Raw genomic sequence first — 13,429 nt, 5'->3', positions numbered from 1 at the left:
GGGCAACTTTTTAAAACTCTATCAAAATAGAGATAGAGATGATGTCTGTTTGCAAATCGGAGATATTACGATCTAGGAAATATAAGGAAACTTCTCCATAAATGTAAATGATACAAAAAGGCTGATAAAAAAAGCTTTTAGTGGACATACACAAACGCGCATGCCCATTTTCCTTTTTATATTATAGACTAGTTTGGGTGCTTGGTGTTGCCCGGGTGTCTGGAGGTGTGTGTCGAGCAAAAAAAAACAAATAAAAGTGGTAGTAGGCAGGCAGGCTCGAACCCGTACCATGAAGGAGAAGAAGAATGTGAAAAAAAAAAACGTGACGTCTTTGCTGTTGTGTCTATCGCCAAACCAGAAGTGACGAAGGTTCAAATTAAGGCTAGTCAATTGAAAAGAAGGGATGACTTTTGAAAATATTGGTGAAAAAAGCGACCCCTCCCTCTAGAAAACTGCCAAATTGAGGGTGAAGAAATTGATGTTTTAGCCAATTTTTCAATATTTGTCGTCCGAAGGGTCGAGCTTCAAAACGATTCCAATCTCGTGAAAATTCGTCATCTCTGTCGAAAGTTTTAGGCAGACATAGAAACATACATACATACATACATTTAAACAGACAGGGGAGATTTATATTATAAACTAGCCTGAGTGCCTAGCGTTACCCAGGTGTTTGGAGGTGTGTGTTGAGAAAAAAAAAGTTGTAGAAGGCAAACAGATTCAAACATGTGACGCAAAGGCAGAAAAGAAAGTGGAGGTGAGTGTAAGAGTGTTGGTTGAGCAAAAAAAAAAAAAAATAGGTTAGCAGGCTCGAACCCGTGACGTGCCAGAGGAAAAAGAGGTGAAAAAAAAAAAACCAAACGGTCTTACTGATGTGCTTACTGTAGTTGAGATGTCATGGATGGTCGAAATAACACCATTTATGTGATGTCATGGATGCGAGGGTTGAATGACTTGCAAAAAATATCAGCGAAAAAAAAACGACCATTCTTGTAAAAAAACTGCCCAGTTGAGGGTGAAGGAATTGTAAAAGAGTAATAAAAAATGCAAGAGAGCTATATGCCCAGTCTGTTGAATCCAAAGTAGGTGACCAGCGGCTTGGTTCCCACCAGTTTTGGCAAATAACAAATAGGATCCTGAACAGAAGTGTGCGTTCTATCCCAACCATTATCAATGGACCAGAGGTCATCTCGTCAGCTTCAGACAAGGCCAAACTATTTGCAAAGAACTTTGCAGCTAATTCTACCCTATGCGGCGGAGGCCATCAACTCCCCATATTTCCTCCTATAACACAGAACATGCTAGGTAATATACAAATATCTGTGCATTAGGTCGCCAAGCTAATCAAGAACCTTGATTCCAGTAAAGCAACTGGTCCTGACGGCATTCCAATTATAGTGTTAAAAAAGCTTCAACCAGAACTTGCTCCCATATTTACAAAACTGTTTAAGCATTGCCTTAAGGAGAAGTGCTTTCCAAGACCCTGGTAAACCTCATCAGTATGCCCTGTATTTAAGAACTCAGGTGATAAGTCATCTCCCTCTCAGTACAGACCTGTGTGTCATAAGTTGCTTGAATCCATATTAAATAGAGAAATAGTCAACCATCTCAGCAGAAATAACCTTCTTAGTGACACGCAATATGGCTTCCGTTCTGCAAGATCTACTGCAGATGTGCTAACGGTTATATCTCATAGGATTAGTGAATCTCTTGACAAAGGCTTCCTTTCTAGGACAATTGCTCTTGACATATCAAAAGCCTTCGACAAGGTATGGCATAAAGGCCTACTTCACAAGATTTCCAGCTACGGTATAACTGGAAATGTTCTCTCTATCATTAAATCATTTCTCTCTGATAGGCTCATAAGAGTAGTGGTTGATGGACAAAAATCAGAGGCCTGCAGTATTAATGCTGGAGTCCCTCAAGGGTCCATCCTGGGCCCAACTTTCTTCCTGGTCTACATCAATGATCTACCTAAACACATACTTAAATCATTCATTGACATCTATGCTGATGACATGACCATCTACGGCAACACATCAAAGGCTGTAAATGACAAAGCTCTCTTTGATTCTCTCTCCTTTGATCTCGAGCGCGTGGTTCAGTGGGGGAAGACGTGGCTGGTTACCTTTAATGCATCTAAAACCAAACTCCTATCTTTACATCATCAACACTCTGATCCCCATTTGGCATCAATTGAAATGGTTTGCTCTCGTCTAGGAGAAGCCCCTTGTTTTGACAAGCTTCTAGGCTTGACCTTCACTCCTGATCTGAAATGGAACACGTACATCGTCTGTTGCCAAGGTCACTGGAAAGATGGTGGGATCCTTCGTCTAGCTGAATCCACTGTCAAAAACTTTCCCACTCTGTATCTATGCCTAAATCAAAACGTAGATTCCATGAACAAAGCTTCTTTTTTAGAACTGCACGTCTGTGGAACTCTGTTCCGTCTGCCTGCTTCCCACCTGACTACAACCTGGATGTCTTCAAGTCCAACGTAAACAAATTCCTGATGAACCGCCCCCTTAAGTAGACACTTTATTAAATCTCCACACTAAAATACTGTACTTACAATAACCCTTATCCCTGAGTGGCTTCCGGGCCTTGATAAGTGGTGACCACCTTGTAAAAAAAAAATAAATTAATATTTTTGACCAATTTTTTGATATTTGTCGTCTTGAAGGGTTGAGCTTCAAAATGACTTAGGTTAGGAGGGCACTTAGAGATTGGGACCTCTTCCATTGTTATCTCCAGAAAATTTTATATATTTGATTTAAAATTCATAACTTTTGCACTCATCACTTTCTTATGGGTTGACTTAAAGATTCGGGACCACTTCCATTGTCTTCCCTGATAAATTTTACTTTACTTTTAGATTTTATGTAGATTCTCGAATCTTTCTTTTCAATAGAGATCATGCAAACATGAAGTATATATGTATAGAAAGATATATCTTTCAGCCCATCTTTTATGATGAAGGCCATTTTCATGTTAATTGGTGCCATCTAGGTTTGTACTCTAAAAATTAATGTTGAAAACATAATGTAACTGAAAAAATTGAAAACTAGTCTAAAAAAAGACGGAAGTATTTTGAGAACTAAATAATAAAGTTATGAATATGGATAAAAAAGTCTTATAGAAAAAAAGCTTTTATTAGAAATAATGTCTTTTTTTGTTCTAGGCAATTTCTTGAACTTTGTGATTCGACAGTGGGAATGACGGATTCAACCAATGCATCATCTTTTCCGGATTGTGATCCACAACCACTTGTGGATCAGAAAGGAATGGATATAAAAGAAAGGAACAAACATTGGAAAAAAGTCGGATTTGGAAAGGTGAGTTTTGCTTGAAGTTTAAAAATGGAAAAAAGAATGACAAATAAGAATATTTGATATTCAAATTTATTGAAATTAGCAACATGTGGGCAGAGAATTTAAACTAATTCATGGAGCACGCGTAATGTTGCTAAAAATTTCCATGCGTAATGTTGCTAAAAATTTCCATGTATAATGTTGCTAAAAATTTCCATGTGTAATGTTGTTAAAAATTTCTACGCGTAATGTTGCTAAAAATTTCCATTTGTAATGTTGCTAAAAATTCCTATGCGTAATGTTGCTAAAAATTTCCATGTGTAATGTTGCTAAAAATTTCCATGTATAATGTTGCTAAAAATTTCCACGTGTAGTGTTGCTAAAAATTTCCATGTGTAGTGTTGCTAAAAATTTCCATGTGTAATGTTGCTAAAAATTTCCACGTATAATGCTGCCAAGAATTTCCATGTATAATGTTGTTAAAATTTCCACGTATAATGTTGCTAAAAATTTCCACGCGTAATGTTGCTAAAAATTTCCACTTGTAATGTTGCTAAAAATTTCCACGTGTAATGTTGCTAAAAATTTCCACGTGTAATGTTGCTAAAAATTTCCACGCGTAATGTTGCTAAAAATTTCCACGCGTAATGTTGCTAAAAATTTCCATGCGTAATGTTGCTAAAAATTTCCACATGTAATGTTGCTAAAAATTTCCACGTGTAATGTTGCTAAAAATTTCCACGTGTAATGTTGCTAAAAATTTCCATGTGTAGTGTTGCTAAAAATTTCCATGTGTAATGTTGCTAAAAATTTCCATGTGTAATGTTGCTAAAAATTTCTTTGCGTAATGTTGCTAAAAATTTCCATGTATAATGTTGCTAAAAATTTCCACTTATAATGTTGCTAAAAATTTCCACGTGTAATGTTGCTAAAAATTTCCATGTATAATGTTGCTAAAAATGTCCATGTATAATGTTGCTAAAAATTTCCACGTGTAATGTTGCTTAAAATTTCCATTTGTAATGTTGCTAAAAATTTCCATGCATAATGTTGCTAAAAATTTCCATGTGTTACTAACATGTATGACAGTAATGCACATGTCAAAATAAAATTCTGTAAAAATCCTGTGATGAAGAAAGACATTTATTAATAATTTCGACACTTGCGCATTACTGTTATTTTTGACAATTTTTTGTTTTCATTTTTTAAGAACTCATTTCAGAGCAGGGGGAGACAATTCAATCCAAAAATATAAAAGTTTTGTGTAACTTTTAGTTAAAAAAAACAAAACAAATACACTAAAGTAATACAATAAAACATAATAACACATTTATTATCTGAACATGTACTGAACTAAAATGAAATTAAGAAAATCTGAAATAAATGAAAGTTTATTATATAAAAATTCATAACTTGTTTTGAACAATCATTATTGGAATGCATAACTTTTCTTTTTTTACCAAATTAAAATTTTCATAACAAGTAAAATAAAAGTAATCATTAAAATGTATAGCATATGTGCATTAGCGTTATCATATTACTCCCGTTTATTTATTTCTTTTTGAATTGTCTTGTTCTGAAAGGAGTTTTTAAATAATGAAAACAAAAAAAAAATTCTAAATAACAGTGATGCACAAGTGTCATAATTTCAAATAGCAAACTAAAGATATTGATTAAATCTGTGCATCATTGCCGATGAAGACCACAAACATTACTGATTATGCTGTGACTTGCGCATGAAATTTTTTGTAGCAAGAGTTGCACAATCTCCAACCACACCTCTGCTGAATTGGCACTGTTTTATTCTAGTGGCAAGTAGAAATTCAGGACGACTGGAAACAATGCCAAGATAAGTGGATATAGAATTAAATACATTGTTCTAAATCACAGTAAAATACTCATTAGAAAATAAAAATATGCCAAGTATAAATGCATGTATTCACATTTCCTCATAAGGTCTTTTCTTTTTAGGGAAGCACCCTGAAGACAATGTTGATAGTAGCACCTCTAGATAGAAAAATAAGGAAAATATTTTGGTTTTAATTTTCCAGCATATATTCATATGAGAGTTCCTACAACATCTTGTGTTGACCATTAGTTTTGAAAACCTACCTTTTGTTACCAAGTGATCTAAGCCTAAATGGTGTAAACCTATTTTTGAAATAAGATCTTGGATTTTTACTGGGATTAGTTTTTTTTTCACCTCTAATTACAAAATCTGGAAAATATATTTCTGACTTTTTTCTAAAATACAATATGGTGACATGAGATATTACACGTGTTGCTTTGGAATTTTAGTATTTTGTGAAGTGGATTTTTTTGAATATTACCTTAAGTAAGCGTTTCGATTTCTGAGTTTTTACATATTTTACATATCTCCCTTTTCTTTCCAAATCCTTTTTTTATTTCCTTTTCATCCTATATCTTGAACTTTGTAGTGACTTTTGAGGAACATATAACTGAGTTGTTTAGTGATATGAGGAAAATCTGCTATCCAATGTAACACGTACGATGTAATATAAGGTAATATAATGAAAAAACTATGTAGAAAAAATCAGAAGATGCTAAAGGTGGTGATGGTCCCGTAAATCTTGTCAGGTTATATGTCTAGAAAGAAAACTGATATAAAACCTACTGAGCACCAAACCATTAAGGGAGGGAGGCTTCCTTAGTCCTGGTCAACAACATTCCTAGAGCTGGTAACCAGAACAAATTATTCGGTCTGCAAACCTAAATTGCTTAAGGAGTAGGTTGCCCCTGTCTATTGTTCTGCTTTAAACTCCTTTGTATATTAGCCAGGTGCAGAGATATGATTATAGGAACTCTGCAGAAGCACCTAATGCTTGGCTTTAGTTCCTGACTAGGACAATGAATGTTGCCTCCTCATGTTCTTCCTCTAAAAGTGGGTATTTTGAGGGTGCTTGTTTACCACATAGGTTCACGTGACTAGTTTGGATCACTCTTGTCTGACAAGTTTGAGAGTACAAGTTTGACAATTTGTTTAATTGCTTATCTGACTGGCAGTATAAGTGTCCTTACTCTTGTGTAACACTAAGAGCAGCTGCTCTTTTGAAATAGCTGTAGTGCTATTTCGTGTTTGGAAAAGAACTCTGCACTTATCTTTGGTGGGCTTTCCTGTGGTTACGATTCTGTAGATAAAGATCCAGTTAATGTTCTATTTGTGTGTGCATGTTGGTATCATACACATCCACGTTGTCCAACTCCTCTCCTCCTAAAACTGAAACCATTAAATGACAACCCAAACAAAACATATGATTAGACCAAATATCCAAGGGCTTAGAACTAATCTTGTTGATGTAGAACAATTTCTCCTAGCAAACTCTCCGAATATTTTAGCACTAAATGAAACTAACCTAGACTCCTAAATTATCTCTAATCAATTTACCATGACTGGTTACCTCCCACTTTGTTGTAAGGACTCAGACAGACACAGGCACTGACATAGTCTGTATTCATAACACCCTCCCCTTGACTAGAGAACTCAAACTAGAATCAGATCACCAGACTTCCATGTACTTTAGACTAACTGTGCAACATAGCATTAGCTATTTATATTTTCTCTACCATTCTCCCTCAACCCCGAACTGTACTCTAATCAACCTGACCGCATCATATATGCAGTCCTCACTCTAGATACTAACGCCCAAGTACATGTATTTGATGATTTTCATATCCTACACAATAATTGCCTTGATTTTTCGAATTACACAAATGTAGTTGGTAGCAGCACTTATAGCTCATTCTCTTACATAAACTGTTATGTTTCTAACCAGTCGTCCAGATTATCAGAATCAGCAAGTCTCACTTCTCAACCTATCCCTGACCACATTTCTTGTGTGACAAATGCCCATAGCCCATCCAAGAACACTGATAACCTTGTGATATCAATAAACATCACCCTAAACTCTCAACCCGAAATTGAAAGATCATTGTTTAAAATGACAAGGCACTTCAAAAAGGCTGACTAGGAAGCCATCAGAGATCACATCAGAAATGCCCAATAGAGTAATATTTTTTCCTTCCTATCGACCAGTATCCAAATGAATCATTCAAAGCAGCAATTGAAGTTCTATAGCAGCGGTTTACTTCAAGTTGTGCAGTTACCATTGTGCAAAGGTAGTATTTTGCAGATTTATCCACTATAAGTCAAATACAAATAGGAAAAATATATAGATGCTAGAAATAATTGTCAGAGTGAAATAGCTGCAGTCAAGAGAATTCATACCTAAATCATCAGAAAATGCATTGAGTTGTAGAAATTAGGAACTCTTAGTTTCTAGAATATTTATTATAGTGTGCTGAATAAGGGACAGTCTACAATTCCTCCACTATCCAACAACCATGAGATTGTTTGCATTGCAACTGAGAAGGCTGAACTACTTACCTGATAACTCGTCTCCAACTCTACCTTAGACTTAAGAAACTACCTCTCAAATTTCCCTTTGCAGACAGAAGCTACACTTGATGATCTGAAAATCACTTTTTCTCATGTTTGTGATATGATCCCAAACAGTAGCCCCTTACATCCAAGTGGGAATGTGCCTTGTTGATGAGTGTGATAATTGATTTGGAATGCAATTTACTGGTATCTATCTATTCATTTATCTATCTATGTAAATGCTTCCTATGTTATTGTAGGATGGTGATACTGACAGTGTTTCTCGCAATCTTGGCTGTAACGCAGATGATGGTAGGGACATCACACCTGAGAGTAGATCAAGGGATTTAATCTTTTGCTGATCAGGATTTGATCACGTTTTTCAAGTACCAGCTGAAGGTCAAAATCAGATGTGATAGAAAAAGATGACATTCTTCGGAATTTGAAAGAGGGTGAAAGTAAGAGTGGAAGTAAGAGTGGAAGTAAGAGTGGAAGTAAGAGTGGGAAGTGTATGAAAAGAGAAATCAAGTATGAGTATGTGTTTCCTACCTAATCATGGCACATGCGATTCCAGTTCTTTGGATAAGTTTTTAAATTTCTAGCCTCTTAGCTAGTTGAGTGAATGAGTTTCCTCCTCCCTGGTAATCGAAAACCTTGTAGATGCCCATTCCTCATTTTTATTTCTTTTCATCCCTGGCCTTTCTCCCCCATTTGCATTCATCTTGGAAGAACTCCACCCACTCTTTTTTTTTTCTCCTACATGTAGATCCTACTCTCACAGAGATAGACCTGCTTGTTTTCAGCAAACCAAAAAACAGTGGGCATTATTTAGAAAGGGTTGGGAGGACCTTATTAACTAATTTTAGTTGTTTTTTGTTTATTCAACACTCCTTCTCTAATGAAATGTAATTTCTGTATATATTTATGTTTAAATAAAACTTTTTCAAATTTGGGTTTAACTTAAGGAGAACAGCATCTGGAGTAAATGTGGTATTGTGGTGACTGAGATATTTTTAGTTAAGAGTAGGATAGACAATTTTAAGTATTATACCCAATGCCTAATTCTAGATAAGGCCAAGAAGAAGTAGCAGACATTAGATAAACTAACCAGGGCAGTGGAAGAGGGGGTAGTGTTAGCATAGAACTAGCTAAACTGGACCTTCAATCTGGTGCAGATAAGCATAAGGAATTCTTTAGGTATAGCTCGATAAGTACATCACCAAAGTCACCCAGATGGACGTACCTTAGAATTAATGGGATTTGCAAGGGATTTGAAGAGTGCTTCACCTAACTGTCCAATCTCCTGGTGCAGGAGTTTGCTAGAGCAGCTGGTTGCGAAGGTAGGGTTACAGAGCATGAGGTTTTTACAGCTGCAACAAATTGCCAGGACTTGGTCTGCCCTACAAATTGTATTTAAGAGTGTTTATACCAATGTTGATGAATGTATTCAACCATTAGTTTGATGAGTTTGATCCTTGTTCAAGTCACCAAGGAAGTGATCATATTGAAGAAGTGGAACAAGCATTATGAGGAAGAACTAGATGATTACAGACCCATAATGCTGCTAAACAAAGTTAAAGATTTTAGCCAAGATCCTAGATAATCAGGCAGTTATCAGAGAGTTGATTAAACCCAAGCAAAACTATGCTATGAAGGGGAGATCGATTCCAAACAACTTGCATCACTCATACGATCTGAGGAGGGATAGAAAAATGCTGATCAATTTGAATCAGTCCAAAGCTTTTGATAGGGTCGACTATCACTTCCTGACATCTGTTTTAGAAACCACTGGTTTTAAACTGGACTTCTGCAAAAGGATCTTCGTTTTATATCACGCGCCAAAGGTAGTGGGGCAAGTCAAAGGGTTCATAATCCTGTGTCTTTGTATTCACTGATGATATTGCCATGTTTATATTGTGCTTCTGAGACATTGAGTCACAGAGATGTTGACGGGCCAAAATCAACCTCAGCAAGTCAGTCAGCCTGGAGTGGTGTCGCCACTCTTCTGGAACCTTTCTGCTAGACGAATGGCCCAGTTTGAATCCTTGGCATGAGTGGAAACATGCGCTGCTTACATCTTTCCTCTACCAGTTGGTTGTACTTCCTGTTTTCACTTCACTGGGACAGGAAGAGGCATTGGGTTCACAGACAGGTCTATTCAGTGTCCGTGTGAGGAAAGGGGCTTGAGGATGCCAGACTTAGCGTGTCACTGAGAGACCAAAAGACTAGCCTTCCTAAGACAGAAGAATTTGTATGGAATCCTGTGGTTGATGGTGCCTTTCTTGACCTCATTCTCAACCACTCACTTGAGGGTAGGCATAGGTGAAAGGGCAACATACAGTTCTTTAGAAGGTGCCAAGCCACACTGAAAAAAAAATGCTTTAATGGTCCAGTGACCTTTCATGACTTTCCAGAACGGATCTGCACAAGGAACTAGTCAGAGAGGAGGGGGGAAGGACCCTCTATGTGGGCGCCTGGGATGGTCGAAGAAGATCTGCTCTGAATGGAGTTGGACACCCAGCTAGAGTCATCTCAACAAATCTGAGTACTTACTCACCTGGTGACTAACCTGGAATGCATTGCCCTCAATTCCATGCAATACAGTACTGGGATAGTGGAGATACCTGATTGTCCCCATTGTGGTTCATTAGTAGATAAAATGACCGAGCACGCTTTCTTTGAATGCCCCAAACTTTGACAGTACTGGGGGTATGTCAGCAAGGTGACAGTTCATATCGATCCCGAGCATCCGTGCCTGCTAAATGTTTCCTATGTTACTGACTACATTGATTCACCCTGGGACAGGGAGAAACGGATAGTGTTTCTCGCAATCTTGGCTGTAGCATCGATGATGGTATGGACGTCGTGCCTGAGAGTGAACCAAAGGATTGAATCTTTTTTGACTTCTAAAAGAATTTTCCATTCTTCTGCTAAATTTGACCTTATGTGAGGAAATTTAATTTTGAACACTATTTTTACCCAACGACAGTTAAATGTTGCTAAGAAAGTCGTAGATAGCTCTATAGAATGATGCAAATGATGTTTTGTTCTATTGATTGAAACTTTGGAAAATACAGGCAAAAAAATCTCATATATATATATATTGATAAATGTGTAGTATCGGTGCTAGGCCCACCCCTTACCCAACCTTAAATATAAATGAGAAGGAGATGGAAACTCTACTTAGAATTAACTATAACCAAAGCAATGTATCCAGTTGTTTTGATTACAAAAATTCAGAGGATATCCAGTTCTCTTATTTTGATCTTTAGTTCTCACATTCCATGAGCATTGTTTCTGACAAAGGGAGAAGAATTGCTTTTCTAGGTCAGAATTTACAAGTGGTTTCATGCTCTATCTGAAGGGATTTCTGTAAATAAAAAAACAATGTTTTATAAAGAATAGTTCTGCTGATATCATCCCTTTCTTAGCCCACCATTGTTAGAATTGTAGGTAGCACCTGTTTTGTATACGTCCGAGAGGCATTCAAAAAGTAATGCCTCTTATTTTTTATACCACCCAAATAGGTCAGAGGGGATTGCAAATTGCATTGTTATGATGACTGAACTTATGCATTGCAACTATTGATGGTGTGAGACTCTAAGAAAGTAATTCTTGTCATAGATGTGCATCAGAAGCAAGAATATGCCATTGAATTCCTGGCAAAAATGCATTTGAGAATGGTGGTGACTATGTAGAAAAAAAATAAATTCTAGAGCACAAAAGGTTGCTCGTTTTATTGGTAATGTTACGATGCGCCCCTCCAAGGTTTCAAATTAGAATTTATTCCCGATTATGTATCATGTTAAGAAAAGAAAAAAAAACATGTAATATGCCGATCGTGGGATGTAACAAACCAAATGGTAAGATAATCTAAGGTCTTTGGATCAGTACCATCGTGAAATAACCCAGAGTACAATTTGACAAGACAAGAAAAAAAATGATCAGACATAACAAGATAATACATATGTATTTATATATACATCAACATTTGTTGTGCAATAAACTAAAACACAAAACAAAAACATAGAATGCAATGCCCCAACAGATCAAAACAATGCGGAGCGAATAAAGGAAGTTCACCCCACCCCAACACTGTAGAGATCCCTAGATGTAAAAGATCTTTCTACTCCAGTAGTTTCTTCCCCAGAACTGCTAGACTTTGGAATTCCATTCCAGGTCACTGCTTCCCCAACTGTACTGACATGCATAAGTTCAAGTGCAACGTAAACCAACACCTCGCTGTCCTAATCCCTACATAGTACCCCAGTAAATGTTTCCCCTGATAGCAGCCCCCTACACCAAAGTGGCAATGTGCCTTGTTTGGGGTGAAAATGTAATAAAAAAAACCAAAAAAAAAAAACCCCAATGTCTCTCTTTTCCTTTTGTTTTTATTATATATAATGATATTTAGTCAAACGAAAACAAATGTCTGAAGATTTGAGTTTGGCTATTCATTGAAGTGGACAGAATTCAGACAAAAAGGGGGGATTAATAATCACACAGTACTTATCTATTAGAAAAGGTATAATCCGAATGAGATGATCTACAGAAATAAAATATTCAAGAGAAGCCATCGTCCAAATTTAAGCTTTCTGGAACTTTAATAATTCTTTTATGTTTGTGGTAACATGTCTGTTCCTCAATTTGTGATAAGCATGGCTCTTTGGGGTGTCTGCCCTTTTCTAATATATTGATAAATAAATATATATAGGCATTTTGGCCCTTTATCTGTGCAGCTATCTTCAAAATGAGTTAGAGTGCATGACAAATTTAACAATTTCTCTGCCACGGATGCTGTTATTCCTCATCTTGCTGCTACAATGTTTTATTTCAGAATCAGTTTTTAAAAATATTTTTGTTTTGCCATGTGGTTTTGTACCAACTTTATTTCAAGTTACTTGCCCTCCCTCTCTCTTTATGAAATAGGAAGAAAGAATGACTGTGGGGAGGGTAAGGGGATAAAGAAATGTGTGATGTGACATGTGGTATGGACGGGTTGTTTGTCTATGTTATTTCCGTCAGTAACTTCACTTGTGGGCATTATGAATGACTCGCTTTTCCCCCCTGATCGAATAAAAATCTAATAAAGGAAGGGGGAGGGAGATCTTTTTATCATGCATCGAAACTTAATCGTGCTCGCACACAACAGTACCATTCCTGTTTTTGTAGGTCTTTAACTGCTTGAGTTTTTAAAAAATAGGAGGCTTTACTTTTGGAATGACTTGTGTATGACAAAGTGTGCTCTGGATGTTCATACACAGCAATCATTCATTGCAAAAGTGCATTAAGAATAGTGGTGACTATGCATAAAAATAAATTTTGGTGCATAACTCCTATCTTTATAGCTCTTCAACATTTTGAGTTAAAAAAAAATCTAGGAGGTTTTACTTTTGAAACAACCCTTGTGTGTGTGTGTGTGTGTGTGTGTGTGTGTGCATGTGAATATCTCCTCTTATAAATTGTATATGTGTATTAATCTTTTCATACAAATTGTTTTCCACATATTAAGAGTATAGAGGTCATTGCTCTGACCTTGCAACTCTTAACTTTTTTTTTTTTTTTTTTTGTGAAAGTAGCCACCCTTTTCTCTGTATTCTTTGCACAAATTATGTTAACATTCATTAATTTAACCCCAATCTTCATGGTACCAACCTTTCTAACCATCTTTTTTTTCTTTTTATTCAGTTCTTTCTTTCATAAATCAAAAACTGATTTACAA

The 13,429-nt window shown here is 36.4% G+C and overlaps 1 protein-coding gene across 3 annotated transcripts in view; it reads left to right on the top strand.

The window, feature by feature from the left end:
• Positions 1-13,429, top strand: part of LOC145297542 (DNA polymerase subunit gamma-1-like) — a 231,559-nt gene that overhangs the window by 114,928 nt on the left and 103,202 nt on the right. For all 3 annotated transcript variants that reach the window (XM_080143503.1, XM_080143500.1, XM_080143504.1), the window contains one exon: positions 3,179-3,332. In XM_080143503.1, the coding sequence (XP_079999629.1) occupies positions 3,179-3,332 (154 nt within the window). The remainder of the gene's footprint in view (positions 1-3,178; positions 3,333-13,429) is intronic.

This window comes from Euprymna scolopes, chromosome 18 (assembly GCF_053919585.1).
Source record: "Euprymna scolopes isolate OS-2025 chromosome 18, ASM5391958v1, whole genome shotgun sequence".
Lineage (NCBI taxonomy): Eukaryota > Metazoa > Mollusca > Cephalopoda > Sepiida > Sepiolidae > Euprymna > Euprymna scolopes.
Note: the sequence above shows the minus strand (reverse complement) of the source record. Positions and strands in the feature narration are given on the sequence as shown.